General features: G+C 53.3%; 1 protein-coding gene across 1 annotated transcript in view; it reads right to left on the bottom strand.

The window, feature by feature from the left end:
* CRB1 (crumbs cell polarity complex component 1) overlaps positions 1 to 18,023 on the bottom strand; it is an 84,803-nt gene continuing 66,780 nt past the window's right edge. Inside the window, 1 exon segment of the mRNA XM_039883641.1 lies at positions 1 to 216. Coding sequence (XP_039739575.1) covers positions 1 to 216 — 216 coding nt within the window.

The following is an 18,023-nucleotide window of genomic DNA, read 5'->3' as shown; positions in this document are numbered from 1 at the left end:
TTAGACCAGCCTCTCCGCGGCAGGCGGCGGCACCAGGCTCCACATCTCCATGCGAGATCCCTCCTTTTCCTGACGGCTCGGGCTGTAGGTTCCCTGAGTGGCCCTTTTGCTGGAAGCGACAACAGCCACACCAACTGCCAGAGAGACGACCGCCAGCAAGGCGACCGTCACTGAGCCGACGGCGGTGAGAACGTCCACGATCAAGCCTGCTGCGAGCTGGAAAGATCGAGACAATGGTGGCGTGAGCGGCAGAGCCCAGGGACAGGCGCGGGAGCACGGGGGACGGGCCTGGAGAACAGGGGACAGGACAGGTGCGGGAGCACAGGGGAGGGACAGGTGCAGGAGCACAGGGGAGGGGACAGGTGCGGGAGCACGGGGGACGGGACAGGTGCGGGAGCACGGGGGACGGGACAGGTGCGGGAGCACGGGGCTACGCGGGACGGGAGCCGGTGCCGGCACGCTCAGCACTGGACCGACACCCGGGTCTCAGGGGACGGGGGTCGGACTTGCTCACTCCCAGACCACGAGAAATGACTGCCCAGCGTTTCAGACACTGTAGCATGAATCACCCGGCGCGTTTACTGTGTCGGAGCCTCGGGGGCGGAGACCGTGTGACAGCGAGAGCGGGAGACAGACCCACACGTAGCTTTATAAAACGGTTCTACGTCTGTAGAGATGCCTCTCAAGCTCTTTCTTGCCTCAAGGCCGGAAGCCCTAATTCCAAGGATGGAGCCACGAAACAGAGACTGCTCAGGGCACAAAGCGCGGTCCGAAGTCGGTTCTCCACGCAGAAGTGTTAGTCCCATGAATGTGCCACGTGCCGTTATCTCCGGTTCTGTTTACTTATCGCAGAGAAACGAGGGCTCCCTCAATATCTCGCCGTACGACCAAGGGAGCCAACCGACAAGCCGAACATCGCCGCCGCGAGCTTCAGACGGAGCAGTGCGCGGGGCACGTCCCCTGCCGGCCGCCAACGGGCCACGGCGCGGAGCCTCGGCGCAGAGCGGGGGAGCGGGCATTTGAAAGCCCCCTGGAGGGCCCTTTGCTTTGAATTCCCACCGCTCAAAGGCCTTTTTCTGCTCTGCTTTTCTTCAGCTGGGCTTAAAATACACAGCCCTGGAAGAGACCTTTCGATGATGAAAACTGCTGTGACCCAGCGCCTGACGGGGGCCTCCGGGTGCAGGACTGTCCTGCAAGGCAGCATGGCTCGAAGCTCGGACCTGTTTGTGCGGTGGGTGCTCCCAACCCTGCCCTTCTGAATAACCTGTTCTGATCAGATGTGCCCCACATTAATTAAAAGTTTCATGTAAAATTGTCATTTTCTAAACGGCTTGTGCTGTAATCCGTATTGTTAACACCTTTTTTAAACGCACGTGTGTACGCGATGGAACTGGGGTCACTTCGAACCCCGTATCCACAGAACGAAACATCAGGCATTTCACTGTGTTTCCCCGGAGACGATGCATTCCAGAAGGCCTGCTGGCCGTGGCCTGTGTGCGACCCAAGGCCAGGCTAACTCTGCCGCTCTGAGGCGAGGCCGTCGGATCTCGCCGGGCACCTTGTCACCTGAGAGCGTGCGGCTGCTGAACAGACAAGTGGATCTGAACGCGGATCTGCCGCTGGGCGCTGTGCACAGGGTACGTTTCCTGTACCCCAGAAGCACTGTGACGGGGTGACACGTCCTGTACCCCAGAGGCGCTGTGAGGGTCGAGGCACGCGGGCGCGCACAGAGCTGCCCGTGGCTCGTAGGCACCGGGACGACTCGGTCCCCTGCTCCCCACTGCCGGGTGACCGGCCCTGGCTGACCTCCCTGGTCCCGCCGCCCACGACCCACCCTCGCACCCCGTCGGCACTCAGAGCCGAGCGTGGCCCCGCGAGGCGCAGCCCCCGTCACCCTCGGAGCTGGCAGGAGGCTGGTGACCTGGGCCGTCGGCACCCGCCGGCCCCTCGCTGACTGACTGACTGCCCAGTGGCCCCTCAACCGTGAAAACACGCAGTGAGCTGGCTTGTCTGAAAAGGAAGAAAAAGGCGAGACCGTTTCTGTCCTCGGCATCGGGATCCGCCTGTCACTGTGTCGAGGGCCAGCGACACTGCACGGGGGACGTGGAAGCAGCGAGCAGCCTTGGAGGGGGCCCGCAGGATTCCTTGCGAACGTGACCGAAGCGCTGACTTGGAGGGGGCTGCCCGAGGCCTGGCTGCACCCCCAGGTCCCCCAATCCCACACGCTGGTTCTCATAAGGTGCAAGGAAGTGTCTGTGGTTCAGAACAGCGCCGTGTGGGGCTAAAATTGGCTCCCGGGAGCACTGGGCTGCAGCTGGTGACTCCAGACGCTCCGCAGAACCTGGTGTTTTCCGTTACGGAGGATCCATGCGGAGTTCGAGGCGGGAAGTTGGAAGGTTCGATGTGCCGGTTGACTGTGGGCTCCGTCCCATCTTCAGGGTGTGAGTCTCGGAAGTGTGTGTGTGTGTGTGTGTTTGGTTTTACACGAGTAGCTAAGTAAGATCGTTATGTACTATTATGAGAATTAACAGTCGATAGAAAAAGTAAAGATGTGGTTTTTAAAAACTGGTCTCATATTGATCTTCTATCTGTCTATCTAGAGCGAATTAAAACAGGGAGCGAGCAAGAGGCATAGTCCACATTTCAGACGGAGGAGAGGAGTTTTTACGACTTCACCGTTGTCACAAGCAAGTCTTCGATTCGGTGGATGGTAAAAGCCTCCCACACGGACCTGAGACCTTGAACTATCTTATTAAGGAATTGCTAGAAACAGCTGTTTCCATGGTAATCCTGAATGCGTGCCAGAACTCTGTTTTTAAAATGAATATTGCTCCAGCAGCCAATTTCCAACCATAAATACAGCGTCCGCTTTGCAGTGCTCAGGGGGAGACGGGGTCCCGAGGAGCTGACAGCGAGGACGTGGGTGGTGTCCCGGTGTGCTGTGGGGCCACTCGGCCACATGCTCTTTTTAACGAGTCAGCATGAAGAACCGGTGGACACCATAGGCCCGCGTCCTCCCGCAGAGCAGCAGGGCAGGAACGGGGCAGGGGCATCGACCCGCCCGCTGGCTCTGTCCCATGTCCCCATGTCCCCACGTCCTCGTCCGCGGCTCTGCTTCTCCCAGAAGGCACGCAGGCCTCGTCAGGCCTGCTGGGGAGAGGACACTGTGATAAAGGGGTGCCACAGGCTCTTTCTCGTTAACTCTCACCGAGGCGTTACAGCCCCTCGCAATGGCCCAAGGCCGGGAGGACCGGCCTGAGATGGGACAGGTCGGTACGGCGTCCGTGGCAGCCCCCGAAGAGGCGGGCGCCTCGCCGTGGGCAGCAGGGTGGACGCAGGGGGCCGGATGGGAAAGCGGATGGGCCTGAGGCTGCGTCTTCATGGCTCCTGCTCGGTGGACCCACCGGTCCCTTCGACACCGGCCCAAGCGCGTGTCCTCCTGCGGGCCTTCAGGGAGAGAGGCCGACTCTGCGACGGTCAGTCACAGCGGGACACGTTCCTCCCTGCACTCGACGGTAGTGGCCTGACACGCGCCCTGTGCCAGCTCGAGGCTCGGGTGCAGGGTGGCCGGCCGGCCTTGGGGCCACGTGTCCCCCGACGTCTCCCAGCCACTCTCTGCCCCCAACACCGGGCTTACGCAGGAATCCGGACACGGCGCGAAGTCTGGAGACACTGTTTTCATATTTTTCTCTCCTTAATCAGGTGCCATGCAGAGGACACAATAGTTTTCCGTGGAAAAGCCCTTATGACTAAAAATTAGCGCTCTCTGTCTCATCCAAGAACCCGATCCCAGAGGCCCAAACCTGAGCTTCGTTATGTTTTTGTAAATTGACTGTTCAGAGGGCGTCGCCGCCATTTCTGTCGACCCTGGGTCAGGGGCTGACCGGACGTCGGACTCCGAAACTGTCTTAATTCTCCTAACAGCTCGACCAGGGAGGCCCCAGCGCTTCCTGTCGCCTTCTCAGGGGGCCTTTCCCAAGCATCCTCCTCCGTCGCGATCGGCTTCATTCTCTCCAGCACATAGCACAGTGTGACATCTGCCTGGTGCATGGCGTCGTCCTGGTGTGATGGAAGCTCCGTCAGGTGTCCCCGCCGGGCTGTCTCCCTGGCACTCGGGACAGCAACGGTCCCCAGAGCACTGCGTGGACTGCCACCGCACGGAAGGCTTGTCCAGCAAGCTCCACGCAGCCCGTCTCGAGTGCAAACCTCAGCGGGAGCGTGACACGGGCTCAGCAGCCTGCTCCCTGGCGCCACAGAAGGCGGGTGCCACCTCGAAGGTGACGCTGGGAGGAAAGGTGGACAGGTGAGGGGCCACGTGGCCGAGCAGCCGCGCGGGCGCCAGGGCAGTCAGGTCTCGTTGCTCTCTGTGAAACTAGCTGCACACGATCTGTTTTGACTCTTTTCTGTCCCTTAGAGCCAGCAGGGAACGTCATCAGGTGACACAATCAGGAGCTGCTAGCGATGATTGAAAAAAAGGCAGCACCCGCCATTGTTTCCGACACGAGGGACGTTCTCTCGGCCACGGGGGTCTCAGAAGAGCTGGGCGGCGGCCACGCTCCCCGCCCCCTGTCCTCCCCTCTCTTCGTCACCCCGGAAAACAGCCGCTGCCAAAGGAAGACCCGGAGCGTGGGAACCGCCGGCACCGCGAGCGGCTCCCGTCCCGGTTTGTCGCTCCTGACGCTCTCGGCTCATCGTCACCCCGCACGCGGCTGCGGTCACAGCCGCGTCCCCCGCGTCCGGCCCCGATTTCTCTCTTCTGCGTTCCCACAGTCACGGCCCGGGTGAAGACGCTCCCCGTTGTTCGCTCGGGGTGCCAAAGCATCCCCAGGAGTCGACGCCACCCATCCAGCCCTTCGGAAGAAAAACGGCCTCGCTCACCTGGCTCGGATGCCCATGGGGACCAAGGGCGTCAGACCCGGCCACGCACAGCTGGCTTTGCCGAGGTGGCGGTCGAAGCCCTCCGCTGGCGGTCACGGTGGGTCACCGGCCAGCTAGCGCCCCGCCCTCCAGCAAAGCAACTCTGCGTCCCCTCCCCACACGGGGTCACCTGCCCCCGCCAGCGCCACGTCTCCACGTGGACACGGGCCGTGCGATCGGTCCCACGTCTCCCCCTAACTTCGTCCGCGCTCTGCGAAGCCTCCCCACAGACGTCCCCGAGCGGACGCGGCCAGGCGCAGGGCTCGGCCACCTGCGACCCCTCCCGCCAGACTGTGCGGAAAGAGTGTCTGTCGTCTCTGGAACTTTCCGGGGAGATGGAGTGTGGCTCCCACAGCGTAGCGCACCGCGTTGCTCTGTCAAATGCACTCACAAGGCTTTTCCAGAAGAAGACCCTCTGTACCCCGGATTGTTTGTGGTGGCGAAACACCCAGTCGTGTGTTCGTGCATTCGTTCGTTCAGTCAACACATTTTTACTGAAGGTCTTCGAAGTTTCAGGCGGCATTTTGGGTCCTTGGACGGACGGACTCCAAGGCACAGTCATTGTCTTGCACAAAAGCCACATTTTAGTGGCTCCGCCTGGGGCTGGGGTGGCCGCGGGAATCGCCACAGCTTTCGTGAGAGAGGTGTTGGGTGAGAGGCCCGCGTGGACGGGAGGAAGCGGGAAGGAGGCGGGTTCGATGCCATCCCTGACTCTGCCGGGAGGACGGGGCGGGCAGGAGGACGCCGCGGCTGTGGGTCGGGGGCGCCTCCCACCGGCCTGGGGACTTTCCGGAGGGGACTGTGCTCAGAGCCACACGCGGAGACGTAGGATGGGGAGAAGCAGCTCACCCGTCAGGAAAGCGTTTCCCCGGCCTGGGCGTGGAACCCGCCGAGGTGCCAGGTCAGGAAGCTGGGCGAGGCGGGTGTGGCATCACCGGAGCGTGTCTGTGACGGACGCTACACGCCCTTTCCGCGTCCTCATAACCCACCCCCGTTATTAGCAACGTGTCGGCTTCCCCCGTTAGCTCCCTTGCTACTTCTAGGCCCAGTGTCCTCCGCAAACCTGGGTTTTGTAGGACACGAAAGGGTTTGAATTTCTTTATACCTCATCTCTGCCATGGTGACCGACAAAGAGGTCAATTGATTTTAAACATAATTCCAAAAGCAAGGGAATTTCCGGGAATGGGTTCAAAAGGCAGGGTGACTTTTGAGATTCAATGATACTAAGGTCACACGAATACTAACAGCTAAATGCAATTGCTGGTCCCTGGTTCAAAAACATCGATAAAGGATGTTATTACGATGATTAGAGACAGCTGAACATGGAGGGTCTGTGAGATGATCAGTTTCCTGATACTAATATCGTGTTTCAGAAAGATGTCCTTTTTCTTCGAAGATACCGAAATATTTGAGGTAAAGTATTATAATATCTACAACCTACTTCCTAAAGATAGAGCAAAAATTCTGTGTGTATGTGTTTGTGTATATCTATATATATGTGTGTGTATATATATATATATATATATATATATATATATATAGAGAAGAGAGAGAAGAAAAGAGAGAGAGAGAGAGAGAGAGAGAGAGAGGGAGAAGCAAGACAGCAAAATGTTTAAAAAAATCGGTGAATCTAGGGGAAAGGTATCTGTGTGTTCATTGTCCTTTTTTTTTCCTGACTTTCTTTAGTTTAAAATTTTTTTTCAAAAAAAGTTGGAAAGTAATGTTTTTTAAAATGATGATTCTAATGACAATATTTCCTCTAAACCCCGAATTTGCAGACCTGGTTCCTTCTGCTGTCCCAGACCTTGCTGATCACTCTCTCTGTACTTTTATTACCCTGTAAATCTCGTCCCCATCGACGGCCCTGTCCCCCTACTAGACGCTGAGATATTTATTCACGGGTCACATCTTATGTTAGTTTCCTCGTACGTTCGGCCCCTACGCTATACCCGCCAGTGCCAGGCACACAGTGGCTGTGCCTGGACTCTCGTGATCTACTGGCACCCGTCACCTTTCTTGACCTAAATGCCGTGCCATGTCCTGGCTCTTTCTGCACTCGAATTTCTTTCTGCAGTTGGTCAAAGCTGTTATTAATTTATTCTCACGTTATGCAGAAAAAAAGAGGCCCGAATCGCTGACACCCTCGTGGCTTATCACATGTCCCTTTGGCAAACGCGACCTCATTCACGTCATTGTATTTATCGCCCCCAAATCAAAACCAGTCGCAAAGTAATGAAGGTCCTTTGGTTTGCGTGGACTTAATCCATGTCAGAATGGCCTTAGGAGCATATCGGGATAATTTGACCAGCAAAAGGAAAGCCATAAAAATGATCAAAAGCCAATAGATATGCTGAGAACACCAAGCTTATTTTCCTGAGGATTTATGGCCAACTTATCAGAAAATTATTTGGTCCAAGCCTGCATTCAAATAAGTCCCTCAGTAACTCGGCAAAGATTCCAGCCCCGGAAAAAAAACAGCCTCCCGTAATGAGATGCCCCCGCAACCCCACCCCGCAGCACATGCAGCTTAATTTTCAACAGTTGTGAGTCGGCAGTAAATCCAGCTCTCCAGCAACCTGTTCCCCGTCCACCTCGGACCTGCGTTAAATTACCCGATCGTGTAGCCACAGCTTCGTCCCTCTGACACACGTGCATGTGTGTTTATTAATCAGGTAGAAGTTTAACGTCCGCCATCGCCCAGATGACAGCCGTGCCAGCTCTGGCCGTGACCCAGCAGACATGCGCCATCGGCTGTGCCCAGCCCCGACTCCAGAGGTTCTATTGTATTGACCAGTCTCAAGTTGGCTTCCCCACGTATAGGTGATGAAGTATGCTGTCCAGCCTGCACGTAAAACACATCACTTTAAGTCTGTCGGCTTGTCACCGAAGTCCTTGTTTATAGAATCTATTGTGCCATTTACTCTATTCTTATTTTAAAAAGCAAACAGAGACATAATAACCCTTTCTTCCAGCATTCCGTTGATGAATGTCTCTTCCCTGCACCTTCTCTCCAATAATCCCAGAAGTAGCTATTTCTGTTGTGACTGTCAGTTTGTATCAAATTATCAGACTTGTTTCAAAGTTGCCCAGTGGAAGATGAAAGATGCATAAGTGCGTTAATGGGAATCCTTTCCCAGCCCAGCCTTCTGTCTTCAAAATAGTTTGAGACTTGGTACGTCTCCACAGAGAAGGACCCCACGAAGCTGAGGCTGGTCGGATCTGCGGTGACATCCCTAAAACCTGTGAGCTGGTAGCAAGTTAAAACCCCAAGGCACGCGACAACCAGCCAACACAGACGCCCTCGCCTTGTGATGCTCTGTTAGACCAGCATTTCACTTGAGAACCGAATGGGTCTTTCCGAAGTCAGGTTTTCATATCCAAAAACCATCTGGTCAAAGTCTGTAGACTTTAAAGTTGGCAGGATTAAAAAAATCCAAAACAAACACCTTGCGTGTGACTTTGTTAATGGTCCGCCTAAATGCCCAAAGACACGGCCAGATGGAAGCGTACGTTTACATGAATACTGAAGGATGCGAAACACTCCTTCCCAAAAATAAAGTCCAACAGCGTTACGTATTAGTTTAAGAATACTGCTGAACCAAAGGTGCCCCACCCACCTCCAGCTGTAAATTTAGTACCGGATTTAACAACAATAGAGCTGAGATTATTATTTGATACTCGTGGGTCTCTAAGTCTATGCATGCAGTAATTATGATATTCAAAATGTCTGCGCCATCTTTTGAAATAATAGTTTAGAAGATCGTTGCCCAGGAAAAGACGGGACTTTGAGATGCCAAGAACTCTGTCCCTTCTCTACAAAAGGCTCACGGGGCACGTCATGCGAAGACTCTCTCCGCCTGAAGCCACTGCTAATATAAAACAGTGAAGACCCGAGTCTGTTTCCTGCACGGTTCAGAGACCGTTTAAGAAGAAATGTGAGAATCCAGTTGAATGACATTTTAGCTCTATAATTTGCTACTAACATTCTCGAAATGTAAGTTTTTTCCGGATGATCTTCATTACTCTATTTGCTCATAGTCTGTGTCATATTGACATGTGAATTACAGCTGACCCTTGGACAATGTGGGGGTCAGCGGTGCCGACCCCATCTCCCGCAGTGGAAAATCTGTGTAGAACTTTTGACTCTTCCCAAAACTTATCGACGAACAGCCTGCTGTTGACCAGAAGCCTTACCGACAAGAGTCGATTACTCATATTTTATATGTGTACCGTAGACTGTATTCGAGAATAGAACATATTATTAAGAACATCATAAGGAAAACATATTCACAGTATTTCTTGAAAAACATCCACGTACAAGTTGATCTGCACCGTTGTTCAAACTCGTGTTGTTCAAGGGCCAGCGAGCTGTATTTATGTTTTTTCCTCCCCTGCATTTCGAAGTAATTGCTAAAAGAATATTCCCCCTTAGGGACATTTTGTTTCCTAAATTCCCAAGAGTTCAAACTGTAAACGAAGCCTCGTCGTTTTTGTGCTGTAGTAAAACTTGCTTTTTCCCACACCCCAGAATAGCTCTCCTCCCCCCGCTTTAAAAAAATATATATATATATCTCCCCTGGGTGTCTAACTTTCCAATCCCACTGCCGTTTCGATTGCTCGTCCTCAGGGGCAGGGAAGAAAACCGTGATTAGTCACCGGTCTTGAAAGATCCTCCCCGATTCTGTCGACAGGGACCCGAGCCAGCTCTCCAAACATGCTCGGCGCTCATGTTCTCCTCAGGGTCATCCTGCTCACACGGTGCGGATCAAACGCCCAGCCCGGGATTTTCAGAGTGGTGAGGAGACACATTGACATCCCGCTGATGGCCCTGGGTGTAAAAGGAAGCCATCTGCCACCGAGTCCCCACGCGAGGGGCAGTCGCAAACTGGGGAAGAGGACGGGGTCACGGCACCGCTCGGCTCCGACCCAGAACCCACCCGCTCCCTCCTCTGGGTGGCGGGCCTGACGACACGTCGCCGCCCCGTGCAAAGCCATCGTTACCCCGAAGTGGTCCTTAGAAGCTGGTCCTCACCCAATGGCATCACTGTTCTCTTTCATTGAAATTCTGTTGCTACTTTTTAGGCTCTTCTCTCCCTGTCGGGAACGTAGAGTAAATATATTATTTCTAGAACAAAATGACGACTCCGTCTCTCATCATGTGTGCGGTCTCCCCAGGCAATGAATCTTCAATATCCAGTTTTCTACGATGGAATTGCCTGTAAAATACTTCGGATCTCAGAGGCGGTGCCAGGGAAAGGGAAGGTACTAAGATGTTCCTGGCGCTTTACGTGCCATGTCGTTGCTTCCAAGGACACAAGTGCCATCCGACGACACGGAGACGATCGCCCTTATTTAGAAGAGGATTGGAACTCGTTCTCTGTATCTGTGAGTCTGTTTCTCTTTTGTGTGTCTTGTTATTTTTTTTTAAGATTCCACATGTAAGTGAAATTGCCCATATTTGTCTTTCTGTCTGGCTCACTTCACTTAACCTAATAATCCGGATCCATCCATGTTGTTGCACATGGCGAGATTTCATCCTTTTTTATTGCTGAGGGATATTCCATTGTACGTGTGTGTGTGTGGTGGGGGGGACCATATCTTCTGAGGACAAGGAAGGGAATCCGAATAGTGGCCCTGTTTTCTTTTTCTTTTTATCCGTTTTATGTATTGGGGTTTCAAATAAAATTTCCTTTGAAAAGAAAAAAAAAAAAGAGATGACTTAAGTAATTCGTGTGAAGTCACGCTAGTGAGCAGCAGACCCGGTGTCCAGGTGGCCAGACCCTGTTCCCTCACCCACGGAGGCGTCCTAGGTCGAGTACTTGACGGACGTAACCCCAACTCCATCCTCCATTTCAGCCGTGGTACCCCAACTCGGCGTGTTTCCACACTGAGACGTGAGTAACACTGTCTGTTTAATATTTCCCGTCTCTTGCTATGGGCTTCCCCAACCAGCCGAGCACCTCTGCTGATTGGCGTGCTTGCTTATTTATTTATTTTTTCCAGGACCTCACATAGGAGAGTCATCCTCAGGGAAGAAGGCTGATGGATGGAAGGATTTGGTTTGCCAGTTCTGAGAGCGCACCTCACACACGGTAGGCATCCAGGACGTAAGCTCCGTCCATAAACAGCGCCTACCTGTACCCCGAAAAATTCAGCGGGAGAACCCGGAAAAGGAGCCACATTCACAACTTCCAGTCCCCTGGTTTTAACACCCCAGCATGTCTATCGAGAAATAAAACAGCTAAACATCGCAGAAAGCTACATCCCAGGGTGGCTGGCTGCAGGAGACAGCCTCCGGCCCCGTTCTTGTTTTCACACAACGTTATCAGGTGATGATTAAGAAGTAGCTGCTTCCTGCTTCGTGTCAGGCGACAAGGTATCGAGCCAACAGCATCCTATCCGTGCAGCCCTTACACAGCGGCCATGTGTTGCTTCCAACGGGAAATATTAATGGCGAAGCACACACAGCTCTTCATTGGCTGCGAGCTCAGCACATTCCTGGCGTTATTTGCTGAGATGCAGATAATTGTACTTCTCGTTAACGAGTTTCCATGTATTTTTTTCCTCCGTCAGCAGGTTCTTGAATCGATGCCTAGATTAGGTTTGACTATCATCAGCACAATTTTTGGCTCGGATGGAAAGTTTGAAATTTATGCATAATTACGAATTGTACATCACTTGCTAATTTCCAAGTAGGAACCGCGAAGCCTTCGGGGTGCGTTGTCACTGCGTGTTTGCCTGTCTGCTTGCGGAACACGTCGGTCCCTTCGCCTCTGACCGAATGAAGGTGTCCGTGACGTTTTCAGGACCCTGGGGAGCATTTAGGGGAAAACGAAGGAGGGTGTTCACACCTCGCCCTCTGCCCCAGGAGTTCGGGATCCCCCGAGCACGGCAGAACTGCAAAGTCCTTTTTGAACTCCTCTCGAGACGCTGAATTTCAAAACCATTAAACAGGAACTTCTATTTTCTTATAGATGTTAAAAAAAAAAAGTGGCCTCGACGTCATTTACGTGAAAACACATGCACATATTTCGCCACATATGAAGTTTAAGGATGACTTAGACGGTGCCAGAATTCTATGAATGCCAGCTGATGAGACAGCGGTATGGCAGTCTCTAAAATACTCCTAAGCTTCTTCATTGCAGTGGCACCTCGCTCCCTATTAAAAAGTCCGATGGGGAAAAAAAAGGTATCCTATACGACCACGTAGAAAATCCAGGAAGGCAGCATACGTGCGTATAAAATGTTACGAAGTCTAACTACTTTTCTTTGTAAGAGCATACTTCTAATTTGGGTGGCAAAAATTGGAATTGGCGTGTGCTCGGCCACGGCCTCCTACAGTTCATGGCATAGCACCCTTCTGTCTTCGTGCTTCATCTCAGGGTCCACACCTTTTGGGGTGTGGAAAGCTGTATTCAAACAGAAGATGCCATTGTTTTATCTTCCGCCGACTTTAGAGTCCACCACGTGTCATAGGGGCACAAAGTTTTCTGAACTGAACTGGTAAATTCGATGATATTGCAAAACAAAGGCAAAAAGGACCTTCTAGGCATAAATAAGGAGCAGCCCCTGATACACCCAGGTGACACTCGGCACGTTCGCCGGGTCGAGAGGAAGGCTCTGCAGATCCAGGTTTCTGGCTCAATCTGGATGTCACCTTGATCTCAGAGAACTCAGTGGGAGCTTGTGACTGTGTCCGCAGCCAGCGTTCGCTGGGATGCAGAAATCGGTGAACAAATTCTCAAAAGGGAACCAAAGAGAGTGTCCTTGTCACACCCACTCTGGCCAGCAGTGCTTTGTGAGTTAACACGCAGGACGCAGCCTACTCTCCCCTCTCAGGGCATCTGGCCGGCGACCATTCGGAGGCTTTGCTCGTGAGGATACTCACGTCGCCATCACACATCCAGGCTTCCGGCCCCAGAACGGCTGGACAAAGACACGTGTCCCCTCCAAGGAGTGGCGGCCTGTGCTCCCCAGCCCCGGTGGGGTCCTGGGAAATACACTCCCATTCACGCTTCAAGGCGGAAGGCAGATCTGTGCCACGGCACAGGACCTGTCCCTCTCCGGCTCACCCCACAGGTGAATGAGAAGCGAGATGTTCATACTTAGGGTTCTGCAAATAGATAGTCAAATCAAGGCGCTCGTATTGGTTCCTATAATTCGAGAGAGTGTATGTTGGTAATTAAGCGGCAGGGGAGTTATACCAGCCCAAACACACACAGCCTTTAACCCCAAAAAGCTGGAAGTTAGAATAATGTCTGTCTTGCTCGCCACGAATATCTTAAGCTTTCGTAGGACTTCATGGGGCAAATGAACAGACGTGGGATCTCAGCCCGGCCGGGCTGTAGAGCAGATCCTACAATCTCGTTCTCATTTACCGTCCACATTTGCTCCCTGGAATTGTTCTTCAAAAAATTCTGCAGAGTTCCCCGGGCACAGTTGTTTTTGTTTTTGTTTTTGGTTTTTTTTGTTGTTTTTTTTTTTAGTCTATGAAAAACTTGTGTTTTTGCAAGCTGTGTGTAAGGGTCCCTATTTCACACACCCGTTTTACGGTTAAGAAATGGTCACATCTCTAGGGTTTCTAAGTTTTTAGGCAGAGCGATCTGTTTGGAAACAACCTCCAAGGGTTGCATTTTGCAGATTAAGAAACGGAAGCCCAGGGTCGTGCGTTGGGAGGGAAACAGGGACTTGAGGTTGGACGGGCCGAGATGCAGGACGAGAGGCTGAACGTGGCCGGGCCTCGGGTCTCACGTCTGTGAAGTGGGAACCACAGGGGCTCTGATGGGCAGGACTAAGCGAGATGTCACTGCCTGTCACACGTTTGTGGTCTTCCAGGGAGCTGGGACGAGAGACGGCGCAGCCGTTGGCAGAGGCGGCCCCCTGGCACCCTGAGCGCCGGGCCGTTACGGCTCCTCGGGCGGTGACCAGAGAATCTCGAGGTTTCCTGGGCTCTGCACACAGACCGCGGGAATCGCACAGCTGTTCGGACCACCGACTGCTGGGTTTGGGGTCCGTTTCCTACTGACCTGCACGACTGGGATATTTTTTTTTTAAGTGAGTAAACATATTTCTTAATTTTATATACTTTAAGATGATGACTGATAACTAAGAATAAATCACTCATTTGCCCCCAAGGGCTCACCCCCCGCCCCCCAGTGGTGCAGATCCAAGGAATCCGCTCAAGTTTTAGCGAAGGGAAACTTAATCTGATTACCCTCCAACCGCCTCGGACCAAAACATGTCTTTGGTCCTTTGAGAACAAAGGGGAGAGTATCACAGGCCTGAAAATCCTCAACTGATGAATTGGAACTTTGGAAAGATTCGAATAAGTTAAAAAAATAAATAAATAAAGTGGGAGAGGGGCTGCTTAAAGCAGGACTTAGCTGCAAACTACACCCGGAGAAAACTCTTAATTGGCAGAAATCAAAAATCGGGTTACAGAACGTGTGTCTTTAATAAGCTAGTTTGAAAACCGCCCCGTCCAAAAAGAAAAAATAAATAAAATCTGCTCAACAAAAACATCCTACCTGCACAGCATTATTTAAAAAAAAAATGAGTTTCTGGAACAAGGAGCACTTTGTATCGGTTTGTGCTCCAACAGCAAAGAATAAGTCTCAGAGTCGTGGGGGAGTTTTCATTCATCAAATAAAACTGTCGTTAAAGAAAGACGCCACCGTTTTTGATCTGTTTCCTTCGAGTGAGAAACTGAAGCCCGCGTGCAGCCACAACCTGCAGGAAAGTTTAGAGGAAAACAGGACACGATCCTAAAACGCGAAATTATACGATGACTCTTCCTTCTCCGGCTGGATTTCGACAGAAGTCCGGGGAATTTAATCCGGAATCTAGGTCACCCTTCATGTATCCAGTTTTCTGTCCCTTTGTTTCCCAGCAGGACTCACCCCTCTGTGTCATCCAAACTTTTCCCCCAGTATCAGGCTTTACTCATGACCTTCTCTCTTCTCTCTCGAATGCTCCCCCATGTTCTGTCATCTTTCTCATGTTTCCTGGCCTTGCTGAATTCCCATGAAAACGTCCCCTGTTGTCATAGCTCACGGTGGCCGAACTTCTGTGCATTCAGTCTGCGCTTACTCAGTGCCGCACATCGGGGCTTGGTTGTTTGCAGGGCGCCTTGTAGTTTATTTTTTTCCCCCCTAAAACCAGATCGTGGTTTCTGCCAAATGATGAGCGTAAGGATTACGTAGATTATATTCCCCCAATTCCCTGGCCACCTCCCTCTCCCCCCGGGTCACACGGTGCGGGCTGTGCGGCTGCTTTGGGGAGAAGCTCTCACGCTCTCGGCGTGGGCTCGGGCGGGAGGCACTGACTCCAGAGCCCGTCTGTGTCATCGTGGGACAAACGAAGCAAAAGAAACAAACGAAAAAAAACAGAAACAAAAACAGAACGCGGTGTTCCTGCCGAGGGGCCCAGAATGTCAGCTCGTCCCTCGGGAGCGGCCACTGCCCACGAAGGCGGCCCACGGGGAGGACGGACGGGCAGGAGGAGGCGGAGCGCATGACGGCGCGCGCTCCTCGGGCTCAGCTCGGTTTGGACACGGGAGGACAGCTGGACATTCTCCGCACGCCTTGTGTGACAGCCAGGTCTGTGAGATGTGGCAGGGCCTGGTCTGATGAACGGAGCCTGGGGTCGGGGGGCGCGGGGGTGAGCACAGATGGCCCCAGCCGTGTCCCCGAGCACCTGTGGCCGCCGCAGCGTCTCTCCACCGTGACCCCTTCTTGCTGCCGCCTGGAGCCCCCTTCCTCCTGGAGCCCCACTTCCTCCTGGAGCCCTGAGCCCCACTTCCTCCTGAGATTTTCTTCCTTGAGTTTGCTTCTCTGAGCCCTTTGTCCTGGAGCCCTTCCTCCTGGAGGCCCCTTCCTGGAGGCCCCTATCTCTCCTGGAGTTCTCCTTCCTGAGCCCCACTTCCTCCTGGAACCCCTTCCTCCTGGAGCCCCCCTTCCTGGGCCCTTCCTCCTGGGCCCCACCTCCTGGAGCCCTCCTTCCTGGAGGCCCCTTCCTCCTGGAGGCCCCTTCCTCCTGGAGCCCCCTTCCTCCTGGAGCCCCTTTCTCCTCCTGGAGCCCTCCTCTTCCTGGAGCCCCACTTCCTCCTGGATCCCTTCCTCCTGGAGCCCTCTTCTGGAGGAGCCCCTTCTCCTGGGCCCTTCCTCCTGAGCCCTTCCCTTCTTCATGCCTGCCTTCCCTGGCGGCCTCTCCTCTCTCGTCGCCGGGGGCCTCTTTAACGATCTGTCCAGCGTTTATTATCTTTGGGGCGGTGCCATAAACGTCCTTGCTTCTCCGATATCCTTAGGTCCTGCTCGCTGATCCCTAAGGAGCCCACGGCTCTGGGCGTTTTCCAGCGTTTTGACTCCAAATATCAAAATGAAGTTACACCCAGAAGAACTAACCGCCAGCCAAGGCAACAGGTGGCAGCGCCCGCCCCGTGGCCCCCGTGGGGAGCAGGAGCTGGGCCTTCCGGGGACACGCCGTTTTCCTTGTGACTTAATTTCTTCAGTGAGAAACAATTAACACTTTGCTAACAAACAATCAGGCGAAATAAAAAACACATCGGGAAAAAGCGCTGTTCGTTTTGCTAAGGAAACTCCTGTTTGTTCTCTAAGGCCTGAGTCAACTTTCACCCGGTGAAACGTTTTCTGCCTCCGCCTGCTCCGGGGACAGCCTGATGACCTCGTCTGCGCACACTACGTACCAGTTGCTGTCACTTCAGTAGATACCGAGGCGCCCGCTCTGCCAGGCGCAAAGTGACAGAGGGAAACAGGACCCTTGTGGCTCACGGGCCGGGGTCTGGCCAGGCGCACGAGGCTTTGAAGCACTGCTGGCTGGTACGAGGTGACACGCCTTGGAGCCTGGGGGCTCACGCTGCAGCTTCCGAACCAATCACCTTGGACAAGGTGCTCGCCCTCCCTGTGCCCGAGCTCTCCTCAGGAACACGGGATGATGGCACCACCTGTCTGGGCGTCTGTGAATCCAGAGTGACCTGGTGCGTGTCAAGGCCTCAGCAGAGCAGACGGCCCAGAGCAAGCACCGCACGAACACTCGCTGTCGTCAGCACGGTCATTAAATGTGCGAGAGGGGTGAGTTTGGGGTGGCATGGGACCACGGGGACGTCTGATGCCGACGGAGCAGGGACGGGGCAGGCCTCGTTGTGAGAACGTAGATATTTGACCAGGAAAAGGAGAATGAAATGAGGATTTAAGGCTGGAAGAGCAACGAGCAAGGTCGCCTGTCAAACGTCTTTCTTCACGATCTCGCAGCGGTCAGTGCTCTCTGGCTTTTGGGGCAGTGGAGCAAACGGACATGGATTTTGACAGTTCGGCCATGGTCATCTCGAAGAGAAGAGAAGCTGCGCTCCCGGTCGCCAATAATTTGAGGGGCCCTGTCCGTTCTGATAGAATGTAGAGCTTTTCTAGAAGCAAAGAGGAAGTTCGATACATGCCAGAGGCTTCTCTGTGAGCATCCTCGTGTGTCCGCCTGGCTGTGTCACAGGCGAGACACGGCCTTGTTCTCGTGGATCTGCGTATCCTCCGGGGTTGGCTCAGGAAAGAGCCAATTTAGATCAAATTGCACTTCAACACGAAGACTAGAATTTCTGTACGTTGGGCTCTCGGACAGACACGGTCCCCTAGTGGCGAGTGTGGCTTGCATCTCCTTATGACAGTATCGTCACCAAAGTGGTCATTAAGGACCAAGCCTCGCTCGTTTTCATCCTGCAAATTGGTAGGAAAACGGGCCAACTTTCTGTACTTAACACGTACCGTCGCTTTCATCCTGATTTCGATAACTGTGGGGCAGGATGCTGGCTGCTGAAAAGTTTAAAGAAACGCGTTAGTTTTAACGCGTGATTTTGTCCCGACTTCTAGATGGGAGCCAGAGTGATTTCAGCCATTTATCAGGCAGTAATACGTACTCGGAATGACAAATACGCAGGAATCCCGTTTTCATTTATAGCATAGTCTTGCTGTCACCGACAGGCAAGGCACTGAGCCAAGCACGGTGAGCAAGGGTGACAAATGAATAAATCAAAGATACCTTAGAGAAAGTGGGCGGAAGTAATAACTACTCAGAGCTATATGAAGAACTAAATTAAACTC

The sequence above is a fragment of the Pteropus medius genome, unplaced genomic scaffold, assembly GCF_902729225.1.
Source record: "Pteropus medius unplaced genomic scaffold, Ma_sr-lr_union100, whole genome shotgun sequence".
Lineage (NCBI taxonomy): Eukaryota > Metazoa > Chordata > Mammalia > Chiroptera > Pteropodidae > Pteropus > Pteropus medius.
This window is presented reverse-complemented; position numbering and strand designations above follow the sequence as displayed.